Genomic DNA, 23,121 nt, shown 5'->3' with positions numbered 1-23,121 from the left:
TGAGCAGCTGAAAGCAGAGGGGATTTAAATCAAAGTCTCATTCTAACTTTAACTCTAAAAGCTTTAATGTCTAGATTGTGTTTCTTTAGACTAAGCTCCTTGGGCAGAGATTGGGGGAACCAACACACTTTGGGGTGATACTTACATGAGAACAGTTTCCACTGGAAGTTCTCCTGGGCATGGCCTGTCTCTCACTAGGTGTATGTGCAGTGCCCAGCATACAGGGCCCCCAACCTCAGTTGGGGCTTCTGGACTAACCCTACTATCTCCTCTGAACACAGAGAGGGGGCGTTTCTCCCGCTCTGTATCTCCAGCCACAGCTGGATTCCTCTGCACTTACCTGCCTGACTCTGCTCCTCTCTCTCCTTCCTTCGCCTCCAGCTGTTCTGCCACTGCTAGTCAGCACTGTGCTGTGTTTGGGGTGCACCATGCTGCACGCAGCTCCCCTGACAGAGTTCTCCGGGGATCAGGATTTCCAGCAATTCCTGCAGAAGGACCTGGAATACATCCGCAAAATCAAAGGGGACGTCGCCCAGGTGCAGGAGCTTGTGGTGAGTTGCTCGACACGAACCAGGGGGAGAGGCATGGAGGGCAGCAGAGGTCTGGGGTGGGCCATGCAACGCACTCAGAGGTTCATCTATGACCTGCACAAAGGGGCTTCTTGACATCTGACGAGAAAGCTGCAGCTACACGCCTCCCTGGCGATTTGGGGTCTCTCGCTCAGCAGTGATGCTGGGGGCTGCAGCCTGGCTGGAGGGGACTCAGGGGAGAGCTGCGCAGTGGGTTAAACTGTAACAAGGGAGGATGCCAGCAGCCGGGCCCTGAGCACTCAGGGGTGGGGCCCTGACATTCTGATCCGGAGGCTTCATCTCTGCTGAGGATCTCAGCCCCAGGCTCCCAGACAGACAGGCTTCCCCAGCAGCTATGACTTGGGCTGGGCGGTAGGACTTCGCAGCAGGACGAGACGGATTGGGAGATCACTCCGCGGCGTCAGACCCCTTGCTGTAGAGCAGCGTGAAGCTGTGCTGATCTTCCCCAGGGACAGACACCTGACCAGGTCCCCATTACCTCCAGTTGGGAGGGTCACAGACAAGGGCCCTCCTGATCCAGCAAACTTAGCAAACTTCAACCCCCGGCAGGAAACACACAACAGGAGCAAGAGGAACTGTGTGTCTTCGCCTCTCTCAAAGCAAGAACCAGAAACAGGGACCCATCCCTCCCAGAGGAGTTGCAGGCTGCTGAACAAGTGTCTTCTCAGGGACCAGCCTGACAATTTACCCAGCCGCTAGGTAGAGGATCTGTCCACTCAGCCAGTGCAAACTGCAGCCTTCCCCTTCTGGTCACTCTGCCCCTGCCTGATGCAGGCAGAGAGCGGATTTGAGGACGGTGAATCCTCCTCCTGCTTTGGACTGCAGTTTGTTTGGCCTGATCCTCATGCACTTCTGCAGGTCTCCTTCCTCAGGCGAGCAGCCCTGTTTATTCAGTGTTACTCCCACACCGAGGCGTTTGCAGGATCGGGCCCTTAGGATTTGGGCCAGAAAAGTTTTTCGCACTGATGGTGTTAAATTGGGAGGCAGACGCTGGCCAGCCCGCTGGCCCGGGGGATCCGAATGGGCATGTTTCCTGGAGATTACAGCTCGCGCTTGTCAGTATTTTAACCCTGTGGGGCAGCCAGTCTTATTCACATAGCCAGTGGATTTGTTTGCTTTGGTCCAGTTTCCAAAGTCTCGCACGACCACGCCAGCCAATGTGCAGCACTGAGTCCCTCTCCTTTCCTGCTATTCCCGGGGTTGTGCCAAAGGAAAGGACAATGCAAAAATGAAAACAGAAAAACAGTGCTTGGGAAAAGGCAGGCGAGACTAACGGAATCCGAGAAAGGCAGGGCTGGAAGGGACTCCGGGCAGGACCAAGCAAACCCAGACCATCCATGACAGGTGTTGGTCCAACCTGTGCTTAAAAACCTCCAATGATGCGGATTCCACAACCTCCCTGGGAAGCCTGTTTCAGAGCTTAGCTACCCTGATGGTTGGAAAGTTTTTCCTAATATCTCACCTAAATCTCCCTTGCTGCAGATTAAGCCCGTTACTTCTTGTCCTATCTTCAGTGGACACGGAGAACAATTGATCCCTGTTGTCTTTATAACAATCCTTAATACATCTGAAGCCTTACGCAGAGCAGAATAGGACAGTCCCCTCCCGTGTCTTACATACAATGCTCCTGTTAATACACCTCGAAGGGGATTAGCCTTTTTCATAACAGCATCACACTGTTGACTCATATTCAATCTGTGACTCACCCCCCAGATCCTTTTCAGACCACTGCCTAGATCCCCATTCTGCAGTTGTGCATTGGATTTTTTTCCCCCCTCCCTAAGTGTAGAACTTTGCATTTGACTTCAGTGGGTAAAGTTACTCCCAGGAGTGTTTGCAGGGTTGGGGCTGGTGTCTGGAACCCACCCCGGCCATCGCATTCTCGGCCTAGACTGGGGTCCCGGAACAGCAATCGCTAGCTGTCGCCGAGGCAATACTTGGCTTATAATTCCCACCTCCTGACTGTACCTTTGCTTCTCATCCCACCTCAGTGCACGACCCTCCAGCTCTGCAACGAGGAGGAGCTGATGCTTGTCAAGCAGAAACTGGGCATTTCCCAGGCCCCGCTGGATCTGTGTCACAGCAAGACCTTCCAAGTGGTGAGTCTGACCGAACGGGACTACAGCAAGGTCGGGGCGGGGCGGCGGGAGCGATCTGTGGGCTGCGTCCTAAGGGCCCCAGCTTGCTCCCACTGACAGCGGTGGCAGCCGCAGGGTCGGACTGACTCCAGCAGCAGGTCTGTGCCTGGGGCAGGAGTGAGGATCAGCTCCGAAAGGGTTAGGGAGCAGCACGCCGCGGTGCTTCCCGGCCCGGGGGCGAAGGAAAGGCACTCCTACAATGAGCTGCTGGTTCTCAGCTTTGGCTTCTCTCCAGCCACGGCAGCCTTCTCCAAAACAAGAACAATGGAACCACTTCAACCCTGTTCCTCTGCCAGCTTCCCAGAACCCAAACGCCTCTCGGCTACATCCGAAGCCTTCCCAGGCCAGGGCCTGGCTGATAAACCCAACCCTAAGAATAGTCCAGCCCAAAATAGCCGGGTGGGGGCAGCTAGCTAGAAAGAGGGGGAGGCTTCCTCACAGCCCTGGCAAACGCTGCTGTAACTCAGCACTTCCCGGCCTTGGTGATCCCCAGCGCCGGCCCAGCCGTGAGGGAGGGAGAGGCCCAGGTCCGTGCTGCCTCGCTGAGCTTCACGGATCTGTCAGCCGGGGCTGGGGGGAGTCTCCGGTCCTTGCAGGGTCTTGAGCTCGATGGTCACGTTTTCCAGCCCTGCTCGAGGGCCCCGGCAAGGAAGGAACCCCAGGGGAAGCTCCGACCCCTCGGGGGGAAAGGGAACAGCTGGCCCACTGCAGTTACAGTTAACCCCTTCCGTGCTGCACAGTCACCACAGCCAAGGTGTTTCGCTGGGATAGACGCTGCACAGGAAACTTGATGCCAATCGGGTCACTAAAGCGCTAGCGTCCCCGCTCCGGCCTCCTCTCTCAACTCCTTCCTTCTCGTGCCCACAGGATGCCTGCTTCAGCCAGATCCGGGACGGGCTCCAAATCTACCACGGCCACCTCGCCCTCCTCCTCCAGCTCCTGCCGGCTCACTCCAGCCTAGTGGATGCCCTCCAGCTGGACGTCTCAAACCTGTCCACTAACATCCAGCAGCAGGTACACCGCTCCGCTTGCTCCTGCTCCCCCGGTGGGTGGGACCAGGCCCTCGGGGGGAGGGGGGAGAGGGGCCCCTGGGGGCAGCCAGAATCCTGGCGGCCTTCACCCAGATCAAGTGGCTCAGGCGGGGAGCCAGCCAGGGCAGGGCCTGGCAGCAAAGGTGAAGCCAATCCCTGCTTGCCATAGCCCTGCTGCGTTCCTGGGCCCGACGTGCTTGTGCAGGATTGAATGGGACGGGGAGAGCGACCCGCCCTCAGCCTCACAGCGGGGCCTCCCAGGGTGCGGGGAGCTCACCCCCATGCTGGCCCTGACCTGTGCCTAGATTGAGGCTTCGGGCTCCTTTCGCCAGCACGAAGGGCCCGAGCCAGAGCCTGGTTGTCTCAGAGCAAGCCCAAGCTTCCCCGGGTGCGTCAGGCGCTGGCTCCACTGGGCTCCTGCTCATGCTGCTTGCTGTCTCCCGCTCCTTTAGATGGAGGATCTGGGTCTGAACACGGTGACGTACCCCAAGGCCGAGGGCCAGGGCACCCTCCCCAGCCTCTCGTCCGACTTCGACAAACAAGCCGGCGGATTCATCATCCTCGCCAACTTCAAGCGCTTCCTGGAGACGTCCTTGCGGGCCCTCCGCCACCTCACGCTGGTGTGAAGGGGCGCGGGGGTTGGCGCCTGAGAAGTCCCATGCCTTGGGGAGGGGCTCCGGGCTTTGAGATCTAAGGGGGAGTTTTACGGGGGGTGTCTCCCAGCCGGAGGATGCTCTGCTCATCCAGCCTGGATTCTCCCTTATTCCCCCCACCACCTCCACTCTGCAAAGCAACAACCAAGGCTCTTAACTATTGGACTGGGGCATCAGCAGCAGCTGCCCCTCCCTCTCGGGGTCAATGGCAAACCCTGCCCCAAACCCGTTTACTATTCCCCGGGGTTTGAGGCTGGGCATGGTTCTCTTTTAGGGTGACCAGATAGCAAGTTTGAAAAATCAGGACAGGGGTGGGGGTAATAGGTGCCCCAAATACTGGCACTGTCCCTACAAAATCAGGATATCTGGTCACCCTGTGTTATTTAAAGGTTATTTATTTCTCATTCGTGAGCTTCACCACTGGTTGGTGCATCCACACACGCAGCCCCAATGCAAACCCTGCCCGGCTTATTTAATATTTATCACTATTTAATATATTTATAGGGGTTTGGAAGCAGTTGGCAGACGTATTTAAGTGCAACTGGTCTATGGTATGTTTTTAAAGTCAAACTCCATTCCCTTTATAATGACCCACGGGCATCATCACTGAATGTTTTGCAGCATCAGCAAATCCGGGAGCAGGGCCTGGGCTGCTGGTTGTGCATTTTTACATGTGCGTGCAATGGAGTTACTGTTTAATATTTAAACAAACGAGCGTCTCCAGTACCGGGGGGTTTGCTCTTTGGTAGCCAAAAGCTCCTGGCCCAGCTCCCCGTGGGATCTGGGGGAGTAGGACGGCACAGCAGGCTCCTGAATTAGCAAAGTCCTTGGCTAGGGTACTGCTTATGCCTAGCCCTTCTCATTGAATGACAGGGAGGTTTTCCTCCAGGGGAGATTGGCAGAGGCCCTGGAGGTTTTTCGCCTTCCTCTGCAGCGTGGGGCACGGGTCACTTGCTGGAGGATTCTCTGCACCTTGAGGTCTTTAAACCACGAGTTGAGGACTTCAATAACTCAGGCATAGGTTAGGGGTTTGTTCCAGGAGTGGGTGGGTGAGATTCTGTGGCCTGCATTGTGCAGGTCAGACTAGATGATCATAATGGTCCCTTCTGACCTTAAAGTCTATGAGTTTCTGAGGTTTCCAGCTCACCCTCCCAGAAAACCAGCTTTTCTGAAACTTTTCTTATATTATTTTTATATATTTATATTTTTCAAATGCACAATCCACTGTTCCTCCTCGTTCACCCATGAGATTTACATTCATGTCAAACTGATTTTATTTATTATAATTTAACTTAATGATTTACATCTTCATTTTTACTATTAACTGTCATCGCTCCTTTCATTTCAAATGATTTTTTGCCGAGAATGGCTCAAACCTGAATCCTACCAGACTCAAATTCCAGCTACTCTGAATCCAACCAGTGTGAACTGGGCTGGAGGGATTGGCATTGCCCATATGCTTCAAAGCGGTCACCGACAGACAGCCCCCGTGCATTTCGATATGAATCACATTGTACTAGATTAGCGGAGACTGTGCAATTCTACCTCGCCAGATGATCCAGATGAAGAATGTCCATTCTTGAATGGTTGGAATTTAATTAAAAAAAAACAAATGCAAGATCTTCATTGACAAATTCTGGAGTTTTGCCTATTAACTTGGCAAAATGCCCAGCAGAGTGGGATATTTTGTAATTGTCTTGAACTGGTTTATATTTCAATGTGTTGTATTTATTACTGTGTCTGGGCATGGCTCAGACCAAATCGATTTATATTTTTATTTAAAACAAAGAATTAAAAATATTTTGGTACTTTCTAAAACATGTATGTTTGGCTGAATGTATCAGGAGGCGCGGTCCTACGCGCTAACACTTTTAACCAGAAATAAACCAGTCCCTTATCTAGGATGACAGCAGAGAGGCCCCCACGCGGTTCGTTAATAGTTCTCTTTACTTGTTCAAAGTGCACAGCTTCATGCCAGCCCACAGGCCCATCCAGCCCAGCCATGGAGAATTAATCTAATATTAAACGCAAACTGCACCTGAGCTTAACCAAAGCAAGAGACGCAAGGCCTGTTAGAAGGTCAGAGCCGTTTAACCCTTCAGCCCATTACCCAGCTAGATGGGGATTTTCAAAGGGGACCAAGGAGTTGGTGCCAGCCCCCAGTGGGATTTTGGCACCGAATATCTTCAGCTCCTTTGAAAAAGTTCATACCCAAAGCTTCAGGGAGAGCAGGAGCTCCAGCTCCAGCCCACATGGAAGGCAATTCAACAGCTCAAGGACCCTAGGGAGATACATCATCTCAGGAGCAGGGAGGGGAAAGCTGTCACCAGACCAAGGAGCACTTGAAGGGGAGAAGAATCTTTCCCACATCCTCTGCAGTACCCCAAATCCTTGTCCCCCTCCTGAACACCCCTGCGCTTGGGGCATCTGCTCGGACAAGGGCTCTCTATATCTGGAGCACTGTCCAGACACCGAACAAAACCATCCCAGCCCTAGAGAGCTGACAATCTAAGTACAAGACAAGAGATGGAGACAGCCAGGGGAGTACAAGGAACCAGGGAGACCATGCTGGTCAGCATGGCAGGTAGTGAGCTTAGCCACAGCGGCCTCGCCCAGTTTTTGTAGACCTGGAGGCCTCGGAGAGTTTTGCGGGGGGATTTGAAGGTGGATCTCGATCGGGAGCCCTGCCCAAGCGCCAGGGGCAGCAGGGAAGAAAGCACACGGGTGCTAGTTTGAAAAGAGAACAAGTGGGTGACGGAGGCTGATCGGAGGGGGCAGTCGATAGCTGGATGGCGAATGAGACGGGGGGAGGCTGTGAAGGGCCTTGACTGAAGACAAGCAGCGATTGTTTGATGCGATGGAGAAGGGGAAGCCAGCGTGGGATGCAAAGAGAGGGGAGACAAGGGCAAAGCAACGGGCGAGGAGAATGATGGCCGCCGCAGCACTCGGACCAGATACGAGTGGGGCCAGACCCAGAGTGCCTAGGGCAGCCCGCACTGGAAATGCCGCGGTCAGGGCAGGCTGCAAAAGGGAGAGCAGATCCTCCCAAGACTGGTGGGTACCACTGATGTTAAACTCCCCAACCAGCCACACACTGTGCTTCTGATCCCCCGCACTGGTTATCACACAGCCCCCTTATTGCATTCCAGTTCTCTGCCTCCCAATCAGCACCTAGGTCCAGCACAGAGAGAAGTGATTAAAAAACTCTGCTTACGTATACAAAGTGTTCTTCTGACCCCAAAGGATCAGCCCTGTTACCAGGTCACTATAGGTTTGGATCTTACCCAAAATACCAGGCTGCCAGCCAATCCTTTAGTGTCTAAAACTAAAGATTTATTATAAAGAAAAAAGAAGAGACGTTAAATGGTAAAACAGTCACATACACACACAGATCAGGTTCTTAGCAGTATTGGTGAGTTTGCCGACTTGAAATTCCCTCTGGAACCCACCCACAGCTTGGATGGGTCATTCAGTCCTTTGTTCAGAGCTTCAGTTTGTAGAAAGGTTACTCCAGAGGTAAGAAGCAGGACTGAAGACAAAAGGAAGAAGATGCAGCTGCCTTTTATAGTCTCTTGCCGTGCAGTTTGATTTCCTTTGTTCCAAGTACAAGCTGCCCAGCACGTGGCTTGGAAGCCTTAGAGTTCTGTCCATGGGCATGTCCCTCTCAACGGGTCAGGTAGAGCTGATGGTCCTTAATGGGCCATCAAGGAAGCTAGGAAGTGCTGATGCCAAACTGTCTGGGGGGTGTCACCCAGAAGTATAACACACGTTTTGAAATACAGCCATACCTACATGTGTATAACCCACAATACAAAGGTGATACAAACACATAGATGAGATGATCATATCTGGCAGATTATAACATTTCTGCAGATATCTTACATGGCATATCTGGCATAACTCACTGCAATTTTACAATATTGGTATTCATAATATCCTGAAGTGTCCCCCAGATTCCATACAGCGTCACACAAGGCATTCCCCTAATCTCCACTCAGAGCAATCAGAGCCAGCCAATCCAGCCACTCGAGATCGGAATCAGAAGCCATCAAAACGTAACAGGACAAGCTGGTCTGCGCCCCCGAAGGGGTCTGCTTCCCAAACCAGTCCCAGAGGCACCCCCATTGAGTGCAGGTATGGCAAGTGACCTGGCCTCCGCCCCCCACCCCACCTCCTGACAGCAGAATGACTGCACCTAAAAAATCACCCGCTAAGGACAAAAGACCGTCCCCTGCAACATGCTTAATGGCTGGATCAAACTCTCTGGGGCTGAAAACAGCCTTCAGGGGACTGGCAGGCTGAACCAGCTCCGGCACCAAAAGGATTGGTTTGAAAACCATGAGGTTTAAAATAAATATATATATATATATATATATATACACACACACACATATATACACATATATAGCATATGAGGTTCTATTTAATTGACCTTCTGGTTTTTTACCTCTAGGTGCACTCGGATCATGTTTTCAAGCTGCTCTCCACAACCACAACAGCTAGAGGACTTGGGCCCAGACATTAGGAACCTGTGAGCATCTAGACTTTTGACTTTTTAAGAAAGGTGAGGCTCTCCCATGGTCTCTCATCTTCCAGGACCGGGACTTTACGTGAAACACCAAATGTTGGGTGAGTGGGCACCACAGCAGTTTAATCACAATGCCTAGCTCCTGGGCTGCCCTCCCCCGCCCCCCACATCCCAAAGCACGTCACAAAAGCAGAGTCAGGATCATTAGCCCTATTTTTATAGATGGGAAAACTGAGGCACAAAGGTGGGGGACACAGGTTAGGAGACTTTCAGATGGTGAACTCCTCAGAGCAAGGACTATCCTTACCTTTCACTACATCCCATCCCCCAACCCACCGCTGGAACTCACTGCTGCAAAGGCTTGACACGTTATCTACAGCCCCACCACGCAGAGGGGCCTTGGACTCTCTGGGTGCTGCACAGTTAGACTGGGCAGCAAACAGGGCCTCCCCAGCGATTTCTGCTCCCTCTTGGACACTGGTGTGAGTGGGCTCCTCAGCAGGCGCTCTGCCTCGGCCGCTTCTGGCCTCAGCGCAGCGTTAAACCAATGGGGCTGCGGCTGAGGGGATTAAACTTCCAAAGGCCAAAAAAGTCAGCAGGGCGGGAAGACCCAGAGCAAGAACCAGGGGCTGATCCAGAGGGAGATGGTATCAGGGCCAGGCTGCTGCCCAGGCATGTAGATACCAGTCCTCGTGATGTACATCTAACGGAGGCAGGAGGGTTTTCCCCTGGGAAACCAGAGAGCTTTCCACTATTGCTACACTCCCGTCTGACCATTGGCTCAAGATAAAGGGAAGAGGGGGACGCCCCTGTCATTATTCATCAACTCCCAGCTGTTTGGGGAGCTCAGAGAGAGCCCAGGGCTGATTTCTAATGGCCCAGAGGAAATACAGCCCCTCCTGTGCAGTCTGGACCTCCTCCCCTCCCCCAGGGCCAGCTGGAGGCGGGGATGCAGATAAGGGGATTGCTCCTCTGGCGAAGCCTGAGATCACCTTTGCGTTTGAATCTGAAGCAGACCTCCTAGGATAAGTACCCCCAGGCCTAATGCTAATAGAGGTTAAGACCAGGAGGAGCCAGTAGGTCTCCCTTAGTAGGACCCGCTTCTAACACAGGCACCCTGCCCTGAGCCCAATCCCTTGTGTTTGGTTAAAGCAGCTCTTCCAGAAAGGCAGCCAGGGCTGGAGCCGTCCGCCACGGGAATCAGGACAAGCGATGCAGGAAGTGTGGCTACGCCAACGAGACGCTACCCCATGTCCTGGGTAGCTGCAAGCCCCATGCGAGAGCTTGGCAGCTGCGACACACCATCCAAGACTGCCCGGCCAGAGCCATCCCGCCACCCGTGGGGGAGGTTGCCGTAAACTCTGCCATCCCCGGAACTGACAGCCAACTGCGACCGGACATCGTCATCACCAATGACGAGTGGAAGAAGATCGTCATGGTGCCGTTCGAGAACAGGACCCCGGCCTTCCACGATGCCAGAGCTCAAAAGGTAGAGAAATACGCCCCTCTGGCCGACACCTTGAGAGCTAAGGGTTCCAGGTCCAGACACACGCACTGATCGTCGGAGCGCTGGGCGCATGGGACCCCAGTAACGAGCTATGCTGAGAGAATGCGGAATCGGTCAGCGCTACACTCGGCTGATGGGCAGGTCACGGTGTTGGACACCATCAGGTGGTTGAGGGACATCTACCTAGAACACATCACCGGACATCGGCAACACCAGGAGGGATGAACTGGAGGCCGATGAGAAGCGCAGTCAGGAAAGTAAATATTCTCCTCATGGATTGTATTTTCTAAATGGACAACCAACCTAATTCTCAGTTACCGAGGGACAATCTCCACTCATTGATATATTTTGCTTTCCACAAGCAAATCTCTGTACAACTTTTCATGAGGGATGTACCCGAGTACTTGGATTCTAATATCTAAACTGTATTGTTAAATCTATTCACCCAAATTTGGGTTTTTGCTGATTATGTACTCTATGTATCATGTGACTTTTAAAAAACTAACTTTGTATTTGTGGATAATCTAAGCACTACACCCAGATGTACAGACACTCTTTCCCACAACTGTGTATTATATAATATTCAACATTAGCCTGAATAACATTTTTAAATCTAAACCCAGAATCAGGCTCCTCCAGGATTCACAAGACCCCGTAGGCGCCTACAATGGCCAAGCACCTACATTGTGGCAGTGAAAGTTCCCAGCTACCTTTCTGCCTCTGACCATGCGCGCTGCAGCCCCACCCCAGGCGGCTGGATAAGCCCCAGAGTGACACTCAAACCAGGACGGATGGGTGTTCACCTAGCTCCCCTCCAGGCCAGACCCAGCGAGCATGCACCGAGCTCACCGAGCGGATGAGACCCCTGGGGCGAACTTACACACACCAGGTAACAGTGGCAGCAGGAGCAGCTGCCACCCAGTGGTTAGCTACTCAGCTGGGATGTGGGAGACCCCTGGTTCATGTCCCCCCTCCCCCAGAGGGGAGAAGCAATTTGAACGGGGCTCTGCCACCTCTCAGGTGAATGCCCCAACAATGGGGTGAGGGGATCGTCTGATGCAGGGCTCCTTCACGGCCTCCTGTTGGAGCTGTTCCACTTTGGATAATACATAATAAAAAGCCATTGGAGCAGAGGGATTGAATGCTGGGTCCCTCGCCTCCCAGGGGTACGCTCCAAGCACCAGACTCATATTTGCACCCGCTCTCCCTGGGCCAATGATTCTGTCACCAATTATCCAAAGTGGAATAGCTTCCCCAGGCCAGATGGTTGGACCTGGACATCGGCTCAGCTGGCCCCTGACCTTGCAAGCTGGTGCTTTTCCAGGTAATCCTAGCGGAGCCACTCACTCACTTCTCAGCTATGCCACACCAAGGGAACGCCGACTCCCTTCTCGAGCGAGCGAGCCCAACTACAAAGTGGGGAATAACCGGCTGGGCCATCGTCCTGCTGAAAAGGATCTGGGGCTTACAGGGAAGCGCAAACTGCCCACGAGTCAGCAATGTGATGCGGCTGTGAAAAAGGCTAGTATCAGTCTGAGGTGCAGCCACACGCACGTCAGATGTAAGACACGCGAGGTGATTGTCCCGCTCTACTCGGCTCCGGTGACGCTCAGCTGGAGTCATGGGTCCAGTTCCGAGCGCCACGTTTTTAAGAAAACTGGGGAGAGTCCAGAGGAGAGCAACGAAAACGATGAAAGGTTTAGAAAACCTGACCTATGAGGCAAGGTTAAAAAACTGGCCCCCTTTAGTCCTGAGAAAAGACGACTGAGGGGGACCTGATCACAGTCTGCAGGTATGTTCATGGCGGATATAAAGAGAATGGTAGTAATCAATTATTCTCCGTGTCCACTGAAGGTAGGACAAGAAGTAACGGGCTTAATCTGCAGCAAGGGAGATTTAGGTGAGATATTAGGGAAAACTTTCCAACTCTCAGGGTAGCTAAGCTCTGGAACAGGCTTCCCGGGGGGCTGTGGAGTCCCCGTCACTGGAGGTTTTTAAGAACAGGTTGAACAAACATCTGCCAGGGATGGTCTGGGCTCACTTGGTCCCGCCTCAGCGCAGAGGGCTGGACTTGATGACCTCTTGAGGTCCCTTCCAGCCCGTTTCTATGACGTTAGTGAATTACTGAGGAATACTGATGTGAACAGGAGGCAGGAAACATTTCTGCAGAAAAAATTCAGCCTCCAGCCCTGTCAGGTTCCTGCGCTACAACAGCTTTTCCATCGATTGCTACAACTCTCTCTGGAGCCTCCCACAAAGCCCTTTAGCACCAGTCAGCGCACAATGGGCACAAGATGCCGGGTCAGCACCATGGCACAGACCTCTACCGCCTGGACTAAAGGAGTAACTCCATCAGCAGGCAGCAGTGGTAGACTGGTGTCCTCAGCGAACAAAGTCATGTGGGGAGGGACATAACACACAGTTACCTTACAACTACTCACAGCTCTACCATGTGGCTCCTTAAAACTGCAGGGGGAAGGGCGTGGCCTGGTTTCAAATAATGAAATGTACAAAGTAACCCACCAGCATGTCCTGCTCCTGCCTTCTCTTCTGCTGTCACTTTCAATTTCAGTCACATCACGAGTTGGCATGACGTGGGTGACTCCAGCTCGACAAATTCCTCTTTCATTACTGCTGTGAGAGGGATTTATTTCAGGAGTGGGCCGGACTAGTATGATGGTCACAGACGCTCGCTCTTCATCAGCGGAAATTCAAGCACTTCAACAAAGGCGGTCAGGATCGTTATCCCGATTTTACAGATGGGGAAACTGAGGCAGGGGATGTCTGGGTTGCCAGGTACATTACTGACTCGCTGCATAGCTTGCGCTGTCACTTCAGCTCTCTAGGCCTTGCTTTCTCGTGTTAACACACACACACACACAAGCTGCATCACTCTCAACAACCGGCAGCTGTCCTGTGAAAGCTCAGGAGTCAGCCTGGCCTGAAATAAATCCACTCCCCCGCCTGGCAAAAAACTGGCCACTCTGACGGGTTAACACTAGCACAGGCGTGGAGGGGGCTCTCCAGAAGAGACACGGATGGCTCTCTTGCGTCACTTTATGACGGCATGGACTCGGAGCTGAATCTCTTCCTCATTCCTGGTCCTGGGGTATTCTGTAGTTACGATTCTCTCCCCCAATTCCCTGGATTACAACAGCAGCTACTTCCCCAGCTACCAGAAACACTTGCCCGCATCCTATGACATTGCCACAGCCTCCCCCAGACTCCCCTGCTGTAGGTGTTAGGTGGGGAGCATGACACAGGGAGAGTGATGCAAGAGTCTCTATCATTCACTGTCCCATGAGCAAAGGGGTTTCCCTTTTTTTAAACCCCCCCACCACGCCCTCGTAATGTTCCAAACCCAGTCAACCCTGGTGGAAATCAGCTCTGAGAACTGGACACCCCTCTGGGGCCCTCTAAACCACCCCTTGCTGCTGTGGCACGATGAAGTTCCTCAGTGAGTGTGTTCCACTACTTTGTTCAAAGTGGTTTTTAAATGTCCCAAGCGCTGGGGTTCCCATCCCCTTGCTGGGGGAGACGATCCCAGCTCACTGCCTGGACAATATCGCTGATGGCCACGGCCCTTTTGGGGCTCGTCCCACACACACGCTTTAGGAGACATACAGGTATAACGAGCTCATTCATTCATACCCCCCCACCCCCACCCTCCCCACTTATCAGCATTTACGGGAAACCTGTTCTCCAAACCCTGCTCCCTTCCCGTCAGGCAAAGCCGGCTGCTTGGCAGTGAGCTGCCGGGACTGTCCCGCTTTGGGCTGCTGCGGCGGTGGCTCTGGAAGCCCTTCCAAAGCAGGGCAAATATTTGCAAAACTGGCGAGGGTTGGGCTGGTGGCAGGATGTGTGTGCGTCGGGGCGGTCAGAACAGTTTGCCTTGCTGCAACGATAACGGGTCACAAAAGGGGATGCCAGGCAGGGCGCCGTAGAAAGCTGCCACCCTAGAGTGGCAGAGCCTCTGCTAATAGCCCAGGGCAAATGTCTTAGGGGAAGCCATAAAAACCCTCAATGGACCTGCCTGTGCAACTCTGGGCCATCCACAGGAACTGTTTGCTCCCACCAAGTACTAAAACAGGAGCGACACGTCTCTTTCCTCTGCCTCTCAAGACGCTACGCTGAGCCATTCCTGTCTAATTTAAAAGGTGCTGAAGATAAATCTCCTGCAGCAGGGAGTTGCACAGGTTAATTGTACATTACCCAAGAGCAGCGCCCGTTACTCTTGTATCACAGGAAGAAGGGTGGCCGGGGGGCAGGGGAGGGTTCGTTCCCACCCCACCCCCCAGGCTCCAGGAATGACTATGTTATCATTACAGCCACATGCCAATGAGCCTTATCACCCATTTCGCAGTCCTCTCCTCCCTTCGCTACGTCAGCTGGCAGGAGTCTTGCTCAACCGCCCCAAGCACCCCAACCACTTGAAAGCTGCCGCAGGTGATTTACGAGCCCCCTTTATTGCCGCTCCCTCCCCTTCTGAAAAAACGAGGGTGGGGTGAGCCGGTCCACGTTACATAACGAGGTTACATCAGCCCCGGGCTGGATAGCGCTGCTCTCTGAATCCACTTGGCGAAGCCAGCGGACAACGGCCCAGCCTTGTTGCTACACACAGTGGAGCTGGCTCGGCTGGGAAGCCTGCGTCCCAGCTCTCCCTTTCTCGTTCCTTGTCAGCTACCCGGACACACTGTCTTTTCCCTGACATCGCACAATGACTGTGGGCTGGCGGGCGGCTCCATGTGACAGCCAAACAGGAAGGAAATGCTCATCAGGCTTCTAGGACATGGTGCTCCCTTACCCAATCCCACAGGAGCCCAGAGAGCTTCTCAAGGACGCTCTTGAGCTGACTCTGCAGCCAGCCACGCTAAGGCCAATGCAGAATCCCAGGCGATGGCAAGACGCCCACTGGTCTCCAAGGCAGCTGTTCTGCAAGAGCAGTCGCACTGTCTCCCTAAGCACAAACAGCCACTCCCGGACAGAAGTGGGCAAACCTCCCGCGGATTGGTGAACTCTGGGGGCACGCTGCCTGCTTGCTGCTAGGGGTCGCGGGCGTGGAGCAGAGCAGGGACTGAGGCGAAAGCAAACCGTGCTGGTGAGAAGTCCCTTGGTCCCCACTCCCCGCAATCTCTCTGCTCGGCGAGGCCGATTCCGAGATAGGCGTTGAATTTCCCATGCAGGGCTGCGTCAGGGGGATGTTCTGTTCCAGGCTGTGCTGTCTCAGCAACGGCTCACGGCCTGAATCAGACACGTGCGTGAGTCACATGGGGTGTTCAGCAAGGAATCCCAATGGACGTTTCCCGGCAGGAATTTCTGTACATCCTTTTCAATGGAATTGCTTAGCGGTGAATCCGCTTTCCAGGCATGTTGCATGGACATTGCTTTGCATGGAAAGGTCCCGACAGCAGGTTCCAGAACAGGGGTCCATCTGCTCAACTATGGTACAACCCCATGGCTGCTCAGGACAAACTAGAACGACAGACCCAGGCAAAGGGACGAATTCAGAGACTCCACTCATGGCACGGAGGTCTTTGGCCTGGTTCGCTCCAGCTGTGACCAGGAGTGGAGATGATTAGGAAAGGAGCTTACAAGAGTCAGGTCATGCCCTGAGCTAGCCCCTAGCTACTCTTCCCAAAGATGACAATGCTGGTGAGTGCCGGAACGGCCACCTGTATAGGGAGAGTCTCTCGCTGCAAATCTGCCACCCGTCTGACCAGCAAATGGCTGCAGAGAGCAAGGAGGAGTCCGTCAACCTCCGCCCATTGGGTAACATGGCCCAGCCAGCCAGGTGCTAACTTTTCACCTCCCCACCCAACAAGCAGTGGCTAGCCAGTTTCAGAGCCTGGATACTAGTGAGAGGGACCAGCGGCCTGACGCAGTAAGACAGGATTTCTGGGTAAAGGGCCAGTTAACACAGCAGAGATTTGTCGAAATTGGCCAGAGGGGAATCTAACAGACCCTCCCCCAGCCATCAGCGTTTGCACTGGGGCAGACACTAGGTGTAGACAAGGATTGGCACAATTGGCACCACAGCAGCTCACTCCACTTGCAAGCAGGGGTCAATGGTGTCTTTAGCCATACTAGGGGTCTGCACCGGATCAGCTGCACATGAGCCGACCACCGCTGGCTGGAATCGGGCTGAGAGCCCCATGTCGGGATAGACACACGGCAAGCTCCACCTTGCCCTTGAACCTAGGGCACACGGGAGAAGGGCAGCTGGGATGGATCAGAGCCTGGGGACACAGGGAACTTAAGGGGAAGGGCCCAGTTACAGAGATGCTTACAGGGAAAGCCAAGAGTTAATCCTAAAGGAGCCCCTCAGCAACCCTTCTTTTCACTTTCCTGTCTCGAGCAAAACACGTGAGCGAAGAAAAGACAAACCAGCAAAAACTCAGCAAAGCCAACCGCTCCCACTCAGCCTGTCAGTGATAAGGTAATACGCCAGGCAACTCAGCACCCTCACAGTCTGACCAAGCCCAGGGCTGGGCGATTAAAAGGAGCCATGCGCTATTTACTCCAGGCAAACGACTTGCACAGAATCAAAGCTCTGTTCTCCCGGCAGCACTGCCAAGCGAGTGCTGTAACAAAAGGAACTTACAATTACTCGCCCGCATGAGCCACTGTCACACTCACTCATTCACAGGGGTTTCCTAGGATAGCTCAGTCCAGCGTCCCTGACTGCTACCACGAGTCAGCTGGACCCTGACCCCAGACCTTCCAGCAACACGCCATGCGGTGGTTATCAGAAGCGCTCTCCCCAGGGAGGCTCACATTACATTTCAGAGAGTGCTCTGGCTTCCAAGCACTTGTCAGAGCTGAGGGGAAGTCTGTTTACATCCCTAGGAGCTGGGGGCTCTACCTCACCCTATGCATAGATCTTGTTCTCTCCTTAGAGAGGTATTTTTATTTTTAAAATCGATCTTGTATGTAAGAGTCATGAACCGCAGATCTGAAAGCATCAGGAATGGATAAAATATAAATCTGTTAGGCACAAAACAGTCCAAAGGGAATTACAGATGATACAGATTGAGATAATGCTGCTGCCTCTGGGGTGGAACACAGGGCAAGACTTCAGCAAGGGTAAGAATCCTTTCTTCTTGCAAGCAATGTTGGTTTCCTCTGGTTGGAGACGGCAAGCTCCGGACTCCCTTACATTAAGATTGCATTAAATCATTCTACCCCGCTTTCCCGTCGCGATGCATTCCACCAGGAGAGGGGAATGGGCAGCTTTTAGGCTGGCTTCATGAACAGCTGGAAAAAGCAGGCAAGCCCCGCAGCACAATAAGGCTGCGTTATAGGAAGGAGGAGAAAAGCACCAGGCTGAACGGAGAAAGAAGGAGCATTTGAATGTTGTAAGCTGCGCTCGCTCTTCGGTTTACTGTATCTCAGAATCGCTAGTTCCATCCTCTGCTTGGCGACGGGAGAGAAATGCCACAGAAAGCGATCTGCTCTCAGCGGTTTATTGTGGGTTTATTCAAGCCCAGAAGGCTCATTAGACATGGTACAAGTCAGTCGTAGCCCACGACAGGCGTCTTACACGGTGTCAGAAATACACTGGCTGGCAGAAGGGGAATGAGCATTTCAACCTATGAAGGCGTGAGGGCAAATTCCATGCTTGAAATTCCCCTTCTGGCGTCACATGGGATGAACCAGCATTGCCCGCAGACTTGAACTCAGCTTGTGCCACGTGGCAGAAGCGAGTTTGGTTCATCTCTGCCCAGGCTCAGTGAAGGCATGTACTGTGGAGCCGCAGGGATATCTGGATTGATTGGCAGCACCTGCTCAGGACAGGCCTGGGGCAGGGACTGGAGCAGGTCGGGCTGAGGGGCATCGGCAGAACTGTGTGGGGGAAGCGAGCACAGCAACTAGCTGGCTCCAAGCCATAGTATTATTTGCTGTCTTCCACAAGCACTAACTGGCACCTCTTCCCCCTGCGACAGCGGTGCCGTCTCTGCCCTCCCTTGCACTGTTCTAGCGGCTTATCTTAGCAAAACTTAGGAGCCGGGGTAAATCTAGCAAGGATCCAGTTCCGAGCTGTATTCCCACAGGAATCCGGGCACTCCCTGCCGACACACGGGCAGGCGACGTTACGCGATGGAGCTAATCAGAACAGGAGGGAAGCATGAATGATCTGCTGAAACATTTTGCTTGCAGAGCCGTGGCGGCTGCAAAGTTGGACTTTGAAGACTCCCAAACCAGCAGAGGATCGCGCCCGAGAAGGCTACAGAAGAAACCACCACAACACCCCCCTTTTTTATCTAGCAATAATAGTTATGCAGCCCTATAGATTTAAAAATACCACTTCAGAAACCCCTGGGATCTGTAAGTCGCAGCAGGTAGCACCTTTGCTACAGACAAGATGTCGGGTGGCTGCTTTTCAGTTGGGTGTCTGGAGATGAAGGCCCCGGACACATTTGTTTCAGAGTCACTGGTCCATGGATGAAGCGGATAAAGCTGCACGCGCTGGAGGCAGGAAGGCGTCGAGCCGCCGCGGGGTCCCCGTAGCCATTCTTCGGCTCCAGTTCCCGTGTGCAGGATGTTTTGCTCAACAGGAGTCCAGGACTCAGTCACAGCTCCGCAGACCCCAACAGCAAGTGGAGAAATATACCAGCTACTGGGCCCCCAGGGAAACCATCAGTCTCCCGAGACACCACGTCTTGGCACAAAGGCTATTAGGAAAGCCCCGAGCATCTGGGCTTTATGAGAATAAAGAACTAGGTCTTAAAACACTAGGAAAAAAGATCCGAGCAACAGCCAAACAGCGTTCGGCATCAGACGACGATAGGGAGCCACAATCCCGCGTGGGCTGGAGAGAATGGAACCTTTAACACGCCGAGTCCTGGGAATGAGGCACTGCTAGACTCAGAGTCCACTGCAATGGTGTCCCCCTGGCACGGAGAACAGGCGGGATCCATGCAGCCGGAGACGATCCATTGTCCACTTTTCCTAGCTCCCCCGGCTTCTGTCCCGCCTTCCCCTCACGCAGCATCACAGAAGGGCGAGCCGTGTTCACAAAGCAGCAATGGCCTTGGCAGCGACCCGGCGACCCAGGGGCAAGCTGAGATCCGTGATGGCCAGGACAATTTTGGGACTGGACATGGTGGACACTTTCACCAGCTCTGACACCTGCCCAGAGAGAGAGGGGAGGAGAAAAACGGATGCCTCAAGTCAGCGTTGGAGGTGCCAGCAGTCTGGAGAGAGGGCTGCAAAAGCTACCAGCATGCAGGTCACCTGAGCCAAACGGTGGGACATGAGCCAGACTAGAAAAGGGAGGTGACCCTGCTGCCCGCGGGTTACGATACAGGAATCTGAGCCCAAAGATGACCTCGCTGCAACTGGAGGCAACTTATGGGGCTGCTCTTCGGTGCTAGCAAATCAGGTTCTCATAACAACAGCAACGCTTTGCCCATCTCTAGAGAGTCCCATCAGAGGATCTCAAAGCACTTTGTGCCTCACAACCCCCTGCAAGGCGGGGATTAACCCCATTGTTCAGAAGGGGAAACTGAGGCACGGGAGCAGGCACGCTAGGTGCCCAAGATCACACAACGAATCACTGGTAAAGCTGAGAACAGAACCCAGATCTCTCGACTCCTAGTCCCAGGCTTTAAACCACAAGACCAACTTTGCCCCAAGCGACGGGCCGGAGCTGCTGTAACCGTTTAGCCTTCGCTGTTAGGCCGAGGCCCAGGATACTGGCCGGAGACGCTGCCCTGTATAACGGGCTTCCCTGAGTCAGTTAAACGCTAGCAATCACCCAAGTCGCCCACGGTGCCGTTACTGACCCTCCACCTCCCTTAACAGCCCCTCCCCTCCGTCGCGGGGAGGAGTTATAGGCCTGACTAGGCCTCTCGCTGTGCCAAGCGGCCTGCCCCCAGTTCCACACCACAGCAGCCCCAGGCCCGGGCACTGCTGAGTGAAGCAGGTGGGTCTGCCACGTTGGGGGCTGGGTCCCAGATCTCAGCAGGGGCTGCGGAGCAGGAGCAGAACCAGAACTCACCATTGTGAAGGGCATGAATTGCAGGATGCTCCCGCGGCTGCCCTGCTCCAAGCAGTCCACGCACTCCTCCATGAACCACTGGACGAACTGGGTGTGCGTGCCGGCTGTCTTGGCCCCCAGGATAGAGGAGATCAGCAGGAAGAGGTTCGCTGGGGAGGAAGGGAAATGAACGGGTATTTGTAGCCTCAGGACTGGCAAAGGGCTGGGCGGTGCCTTCAACACCCGGGGACTGGGGTCTCCTTCCAAAGGGCTGGGGTGCACCACGCTCACCCACTCATGGGCACCAGCTCTATCAGGGCACCTGACTCTGCCGGGCTGCTCAAGAAGAGTCAGGCAGCAAAAGCAACACTGGCTCATTCAGCACCAGAATGGCTTTACAGCAGAAAACGTACCGAGCCCCTGCGTTCGGGAGGCCAGCCAGCGCTCTGCTGCCGCCGGTGGGCAGGGATCCATGCTGTGAGCCTGCCGCGCAAGGACGCAAGCCAGGTCCACGCCGAGGGGAATCAACAGGAGCAGTGACTATGAGAGCATCCAGTTCAGAAAGGCTTCTCCCTGGGGAGCCCAGACACTGCAACTGACCAGGTGCCTCACCGCACGGCAGGGGGTGGTTCCACCTTCCTCTGATGCAAAGGGAGCTGCGGGCAGGATACCCGACCTGACAGGCCAATGCCTGATCCGATCCAGGCCTACGCTCCTGTACAGCCCGTGCAAGCCTCCTTATCACGCCTGGGGAACAGCTCCCGCTCGGGACTCACCTAGGACTCTGTTGAGAGGGTCCCTCATGCTGACGGTGTGAAGCTGGGAGGCAGACAGCGAACTGCTCATCGAACGATCTGCTGCGGAGGAGAACACACCCCGGTCAGGAGGGTAGCTGGAATAACCCCACCGTGCACCTGCGCTCAACCACAGCCGCCGACGTTCCACCCCAGGGACTGCTGCCCCTTCCTAAGCTCAACCCCGCAAGACCATGGAGAAAACCAAGCCAGACGCGGCCCCGTCCCTGCGGAGAGGGACGGCAGAAAACTCCTGCTGTACAGAGCCCACCTGTGGGTGTGCTTTGCTCTGCCACTTGAGGGGTCTCCCTCCACCCTCAATGGGGGGCACATAAGATGCCTTCCCCAAACCCTCAATTTTGTCTTTAATATAGTGACGCTCAGACCTCAGTGGTTCAGGAGCCAAGTTAGTGATCAACATTACCCAAAAGTGCCCCAGTCGTGTGAATTCATTCTCTCCTTTACTACAATCCTATCGATTCATATTTAGACAGTAGGACAGGAGAAATAGTTAGTTTTATAGATGCAGTGTGTATATAGAATTCTCGCAGTAAATACGTTAATAGCGTAGTGCAAGTTGATAACTTGGTTAAGAACACAGTAAAAGCCTCCTGATTGTGTGATGTAATCATTAACCAATCTAAGTTATTAACCAGCGCTGCAACGAACCGCAAGAGACACATTAAAGAGCCACTTGTGGCTCTCCAGACTCAGTCGGAGAATCACTGCTCTGATACAATCAAAGCCAGAAAGGTCCCTTGAAGCTTTCCCAGCCTTTGGGGGTATTTGGATCCAGGGCTTTGGTCCGGTCCATCAGGCAGAAAGCTGAGCTAAGAGGTTCGGAGCAAGATCCAAATGCGAGGTGTTAAGATGATCTCTGAAGACAACACACATGTGGATTTGAGTTGCCATGTTAGTCCATTGCAACACTGGGGTAGGAGAAAACTTGTTTCTGCTACCACACTCGAAACTCAGACCCACAGACACACCGTTTGCACTCATCACCTGGATTTCTATGTTGATCAGCACACTGAGGGGATTGGTTATTGCCCACTGGCTCCTATCGTTAGAATTACTGTAGGTCAATCGGACGTATCACAGGGTTTTAGGCATTCTGGGATTGGACTAAAAATGCCATGGCTAATTTTTGGATGTGTCACTGTGCTTCACTGTTGCACAAGCCCAGATGCTTATGGTGCTTTCTGAAAGCCAGCGAGGCAGGCAAAGCTTAACCGTGTTTATTACAAAGATGTATCCGTCTTCATTTCCCCAGCAATCCACGTCTGATTTGCTTTGAATAATGGCTCTGAACCAACACTCAGTAAAATCATGATTAACGTAAAGCAGTAGAACATTTCTATAGTGCCTTTTGTGCCAAAATACTTGACAAAATTAAACTGATGCACATCTTGTTCATCACCAGCACTGAAATCAGCTAGCTCTGGGGCCGAACACGGCAGCTGTTTAACAGCCTCACGACAACACTGCATGACAGGGCAGGGTGTTACTGACCACTCACTTAAATGTCATAACCGGGGACAGGAGGGTTCATAGACACGTTGGGCTGAAAGGGACCTTGAGAGGTCATCAAGTCCAGCCGCTGCGCTGAGGCAGGACCAACTGAATCTAGACCATCCCGGACAGGCATTTATCTAAACTGTTCTTAAAAATCTTCGGTGAGGGGGAGTCCACAGCCTCCTGCGCAAGCCTGTTCCAGAGCCTAACCGCTCTGTTCTTTAGAAGGCAGAATTCTATCAGCGGAGTTGAAGTTTGACCAAGACACCAGAGTTTAACACTGCAACTCTCGGGAAAAGACTAGCCAAGGCAGTCTGAACCTCGGGTTTACATCTCAGCCTTCTGAGATCACACAGGACCGGACAGGTAGCTAAGGATGCCAATAA

The 23,121-nt window shown here is 53.5% G+C and overlaps 2 protein-coding genes across 2 annotated transcripts in view; one reads left to right on the top strand and one right to left on the bottom strand.

Moving 5' to 3' along the window:
• Positions 1–346: 346 nt before the first annotated feature.
• Positions 347–6,220, top strand: CSF3 (colony stimulating factor 3). The gene is made up of 4 exons (XM_065422486.1): positions 347–551; positions 2,582–2,689; positions 3,596–3,742; positions 4,212–6,220. The coding sequence occupies exons 1-4, from the start codon at positions 429–431 to the stop codon at positions 4,383–4,385; spliced, it is 552 nt and encodes a 183-aa protein (XP_065278558.1). The 5' UTR covers positions 347–428; the 3' UTR covers positions 4,386–6,220.
• A 13,239-nt stretch (positions 6,221–19,459) lies between these two features.
• Positions 19,460–23,121, bottom strand: part of MED24 (mediator complex subunit 24) — a 32,618-nt gene continuing 28,956 nt past the window's right edge. Inside the window, exons 24-26 of the mRNA XM_065422485.1 lie at positions 21,203–21,283; positions 20,448–20,596; positions 19,460–19,576 (exon numbers count right to left, since the gene is read on the bottom strand). Of these exons, the coding sequence (XP_065278557.1) occupies positions 19,460–19,576; positions 20,448–20,596; positions 21,203–21,283 (347 nt within the window). The remainder of the gene's footprint in view (positions 19,577–20,447; positions 20,597–21,202; positions 21,284–23,121) is intronic.

The sequence above is a fragment of the Emys orbicularis genome, chromosome 25 (assembly GCF_028017835.1).
Source record: "Emys orbicularis isolate rEmyOrb1 chromosome 25, rEmyOrb1.hap1, whole genome shotgun sequence".
NCBI lineage: Eukaryota > Metazoa > Chordata > Testudines > Emydidae > Emys > Emys orbicularis.
This window is presented reverse-complemented; position numbering and strand designations above follow the sequence as displayed.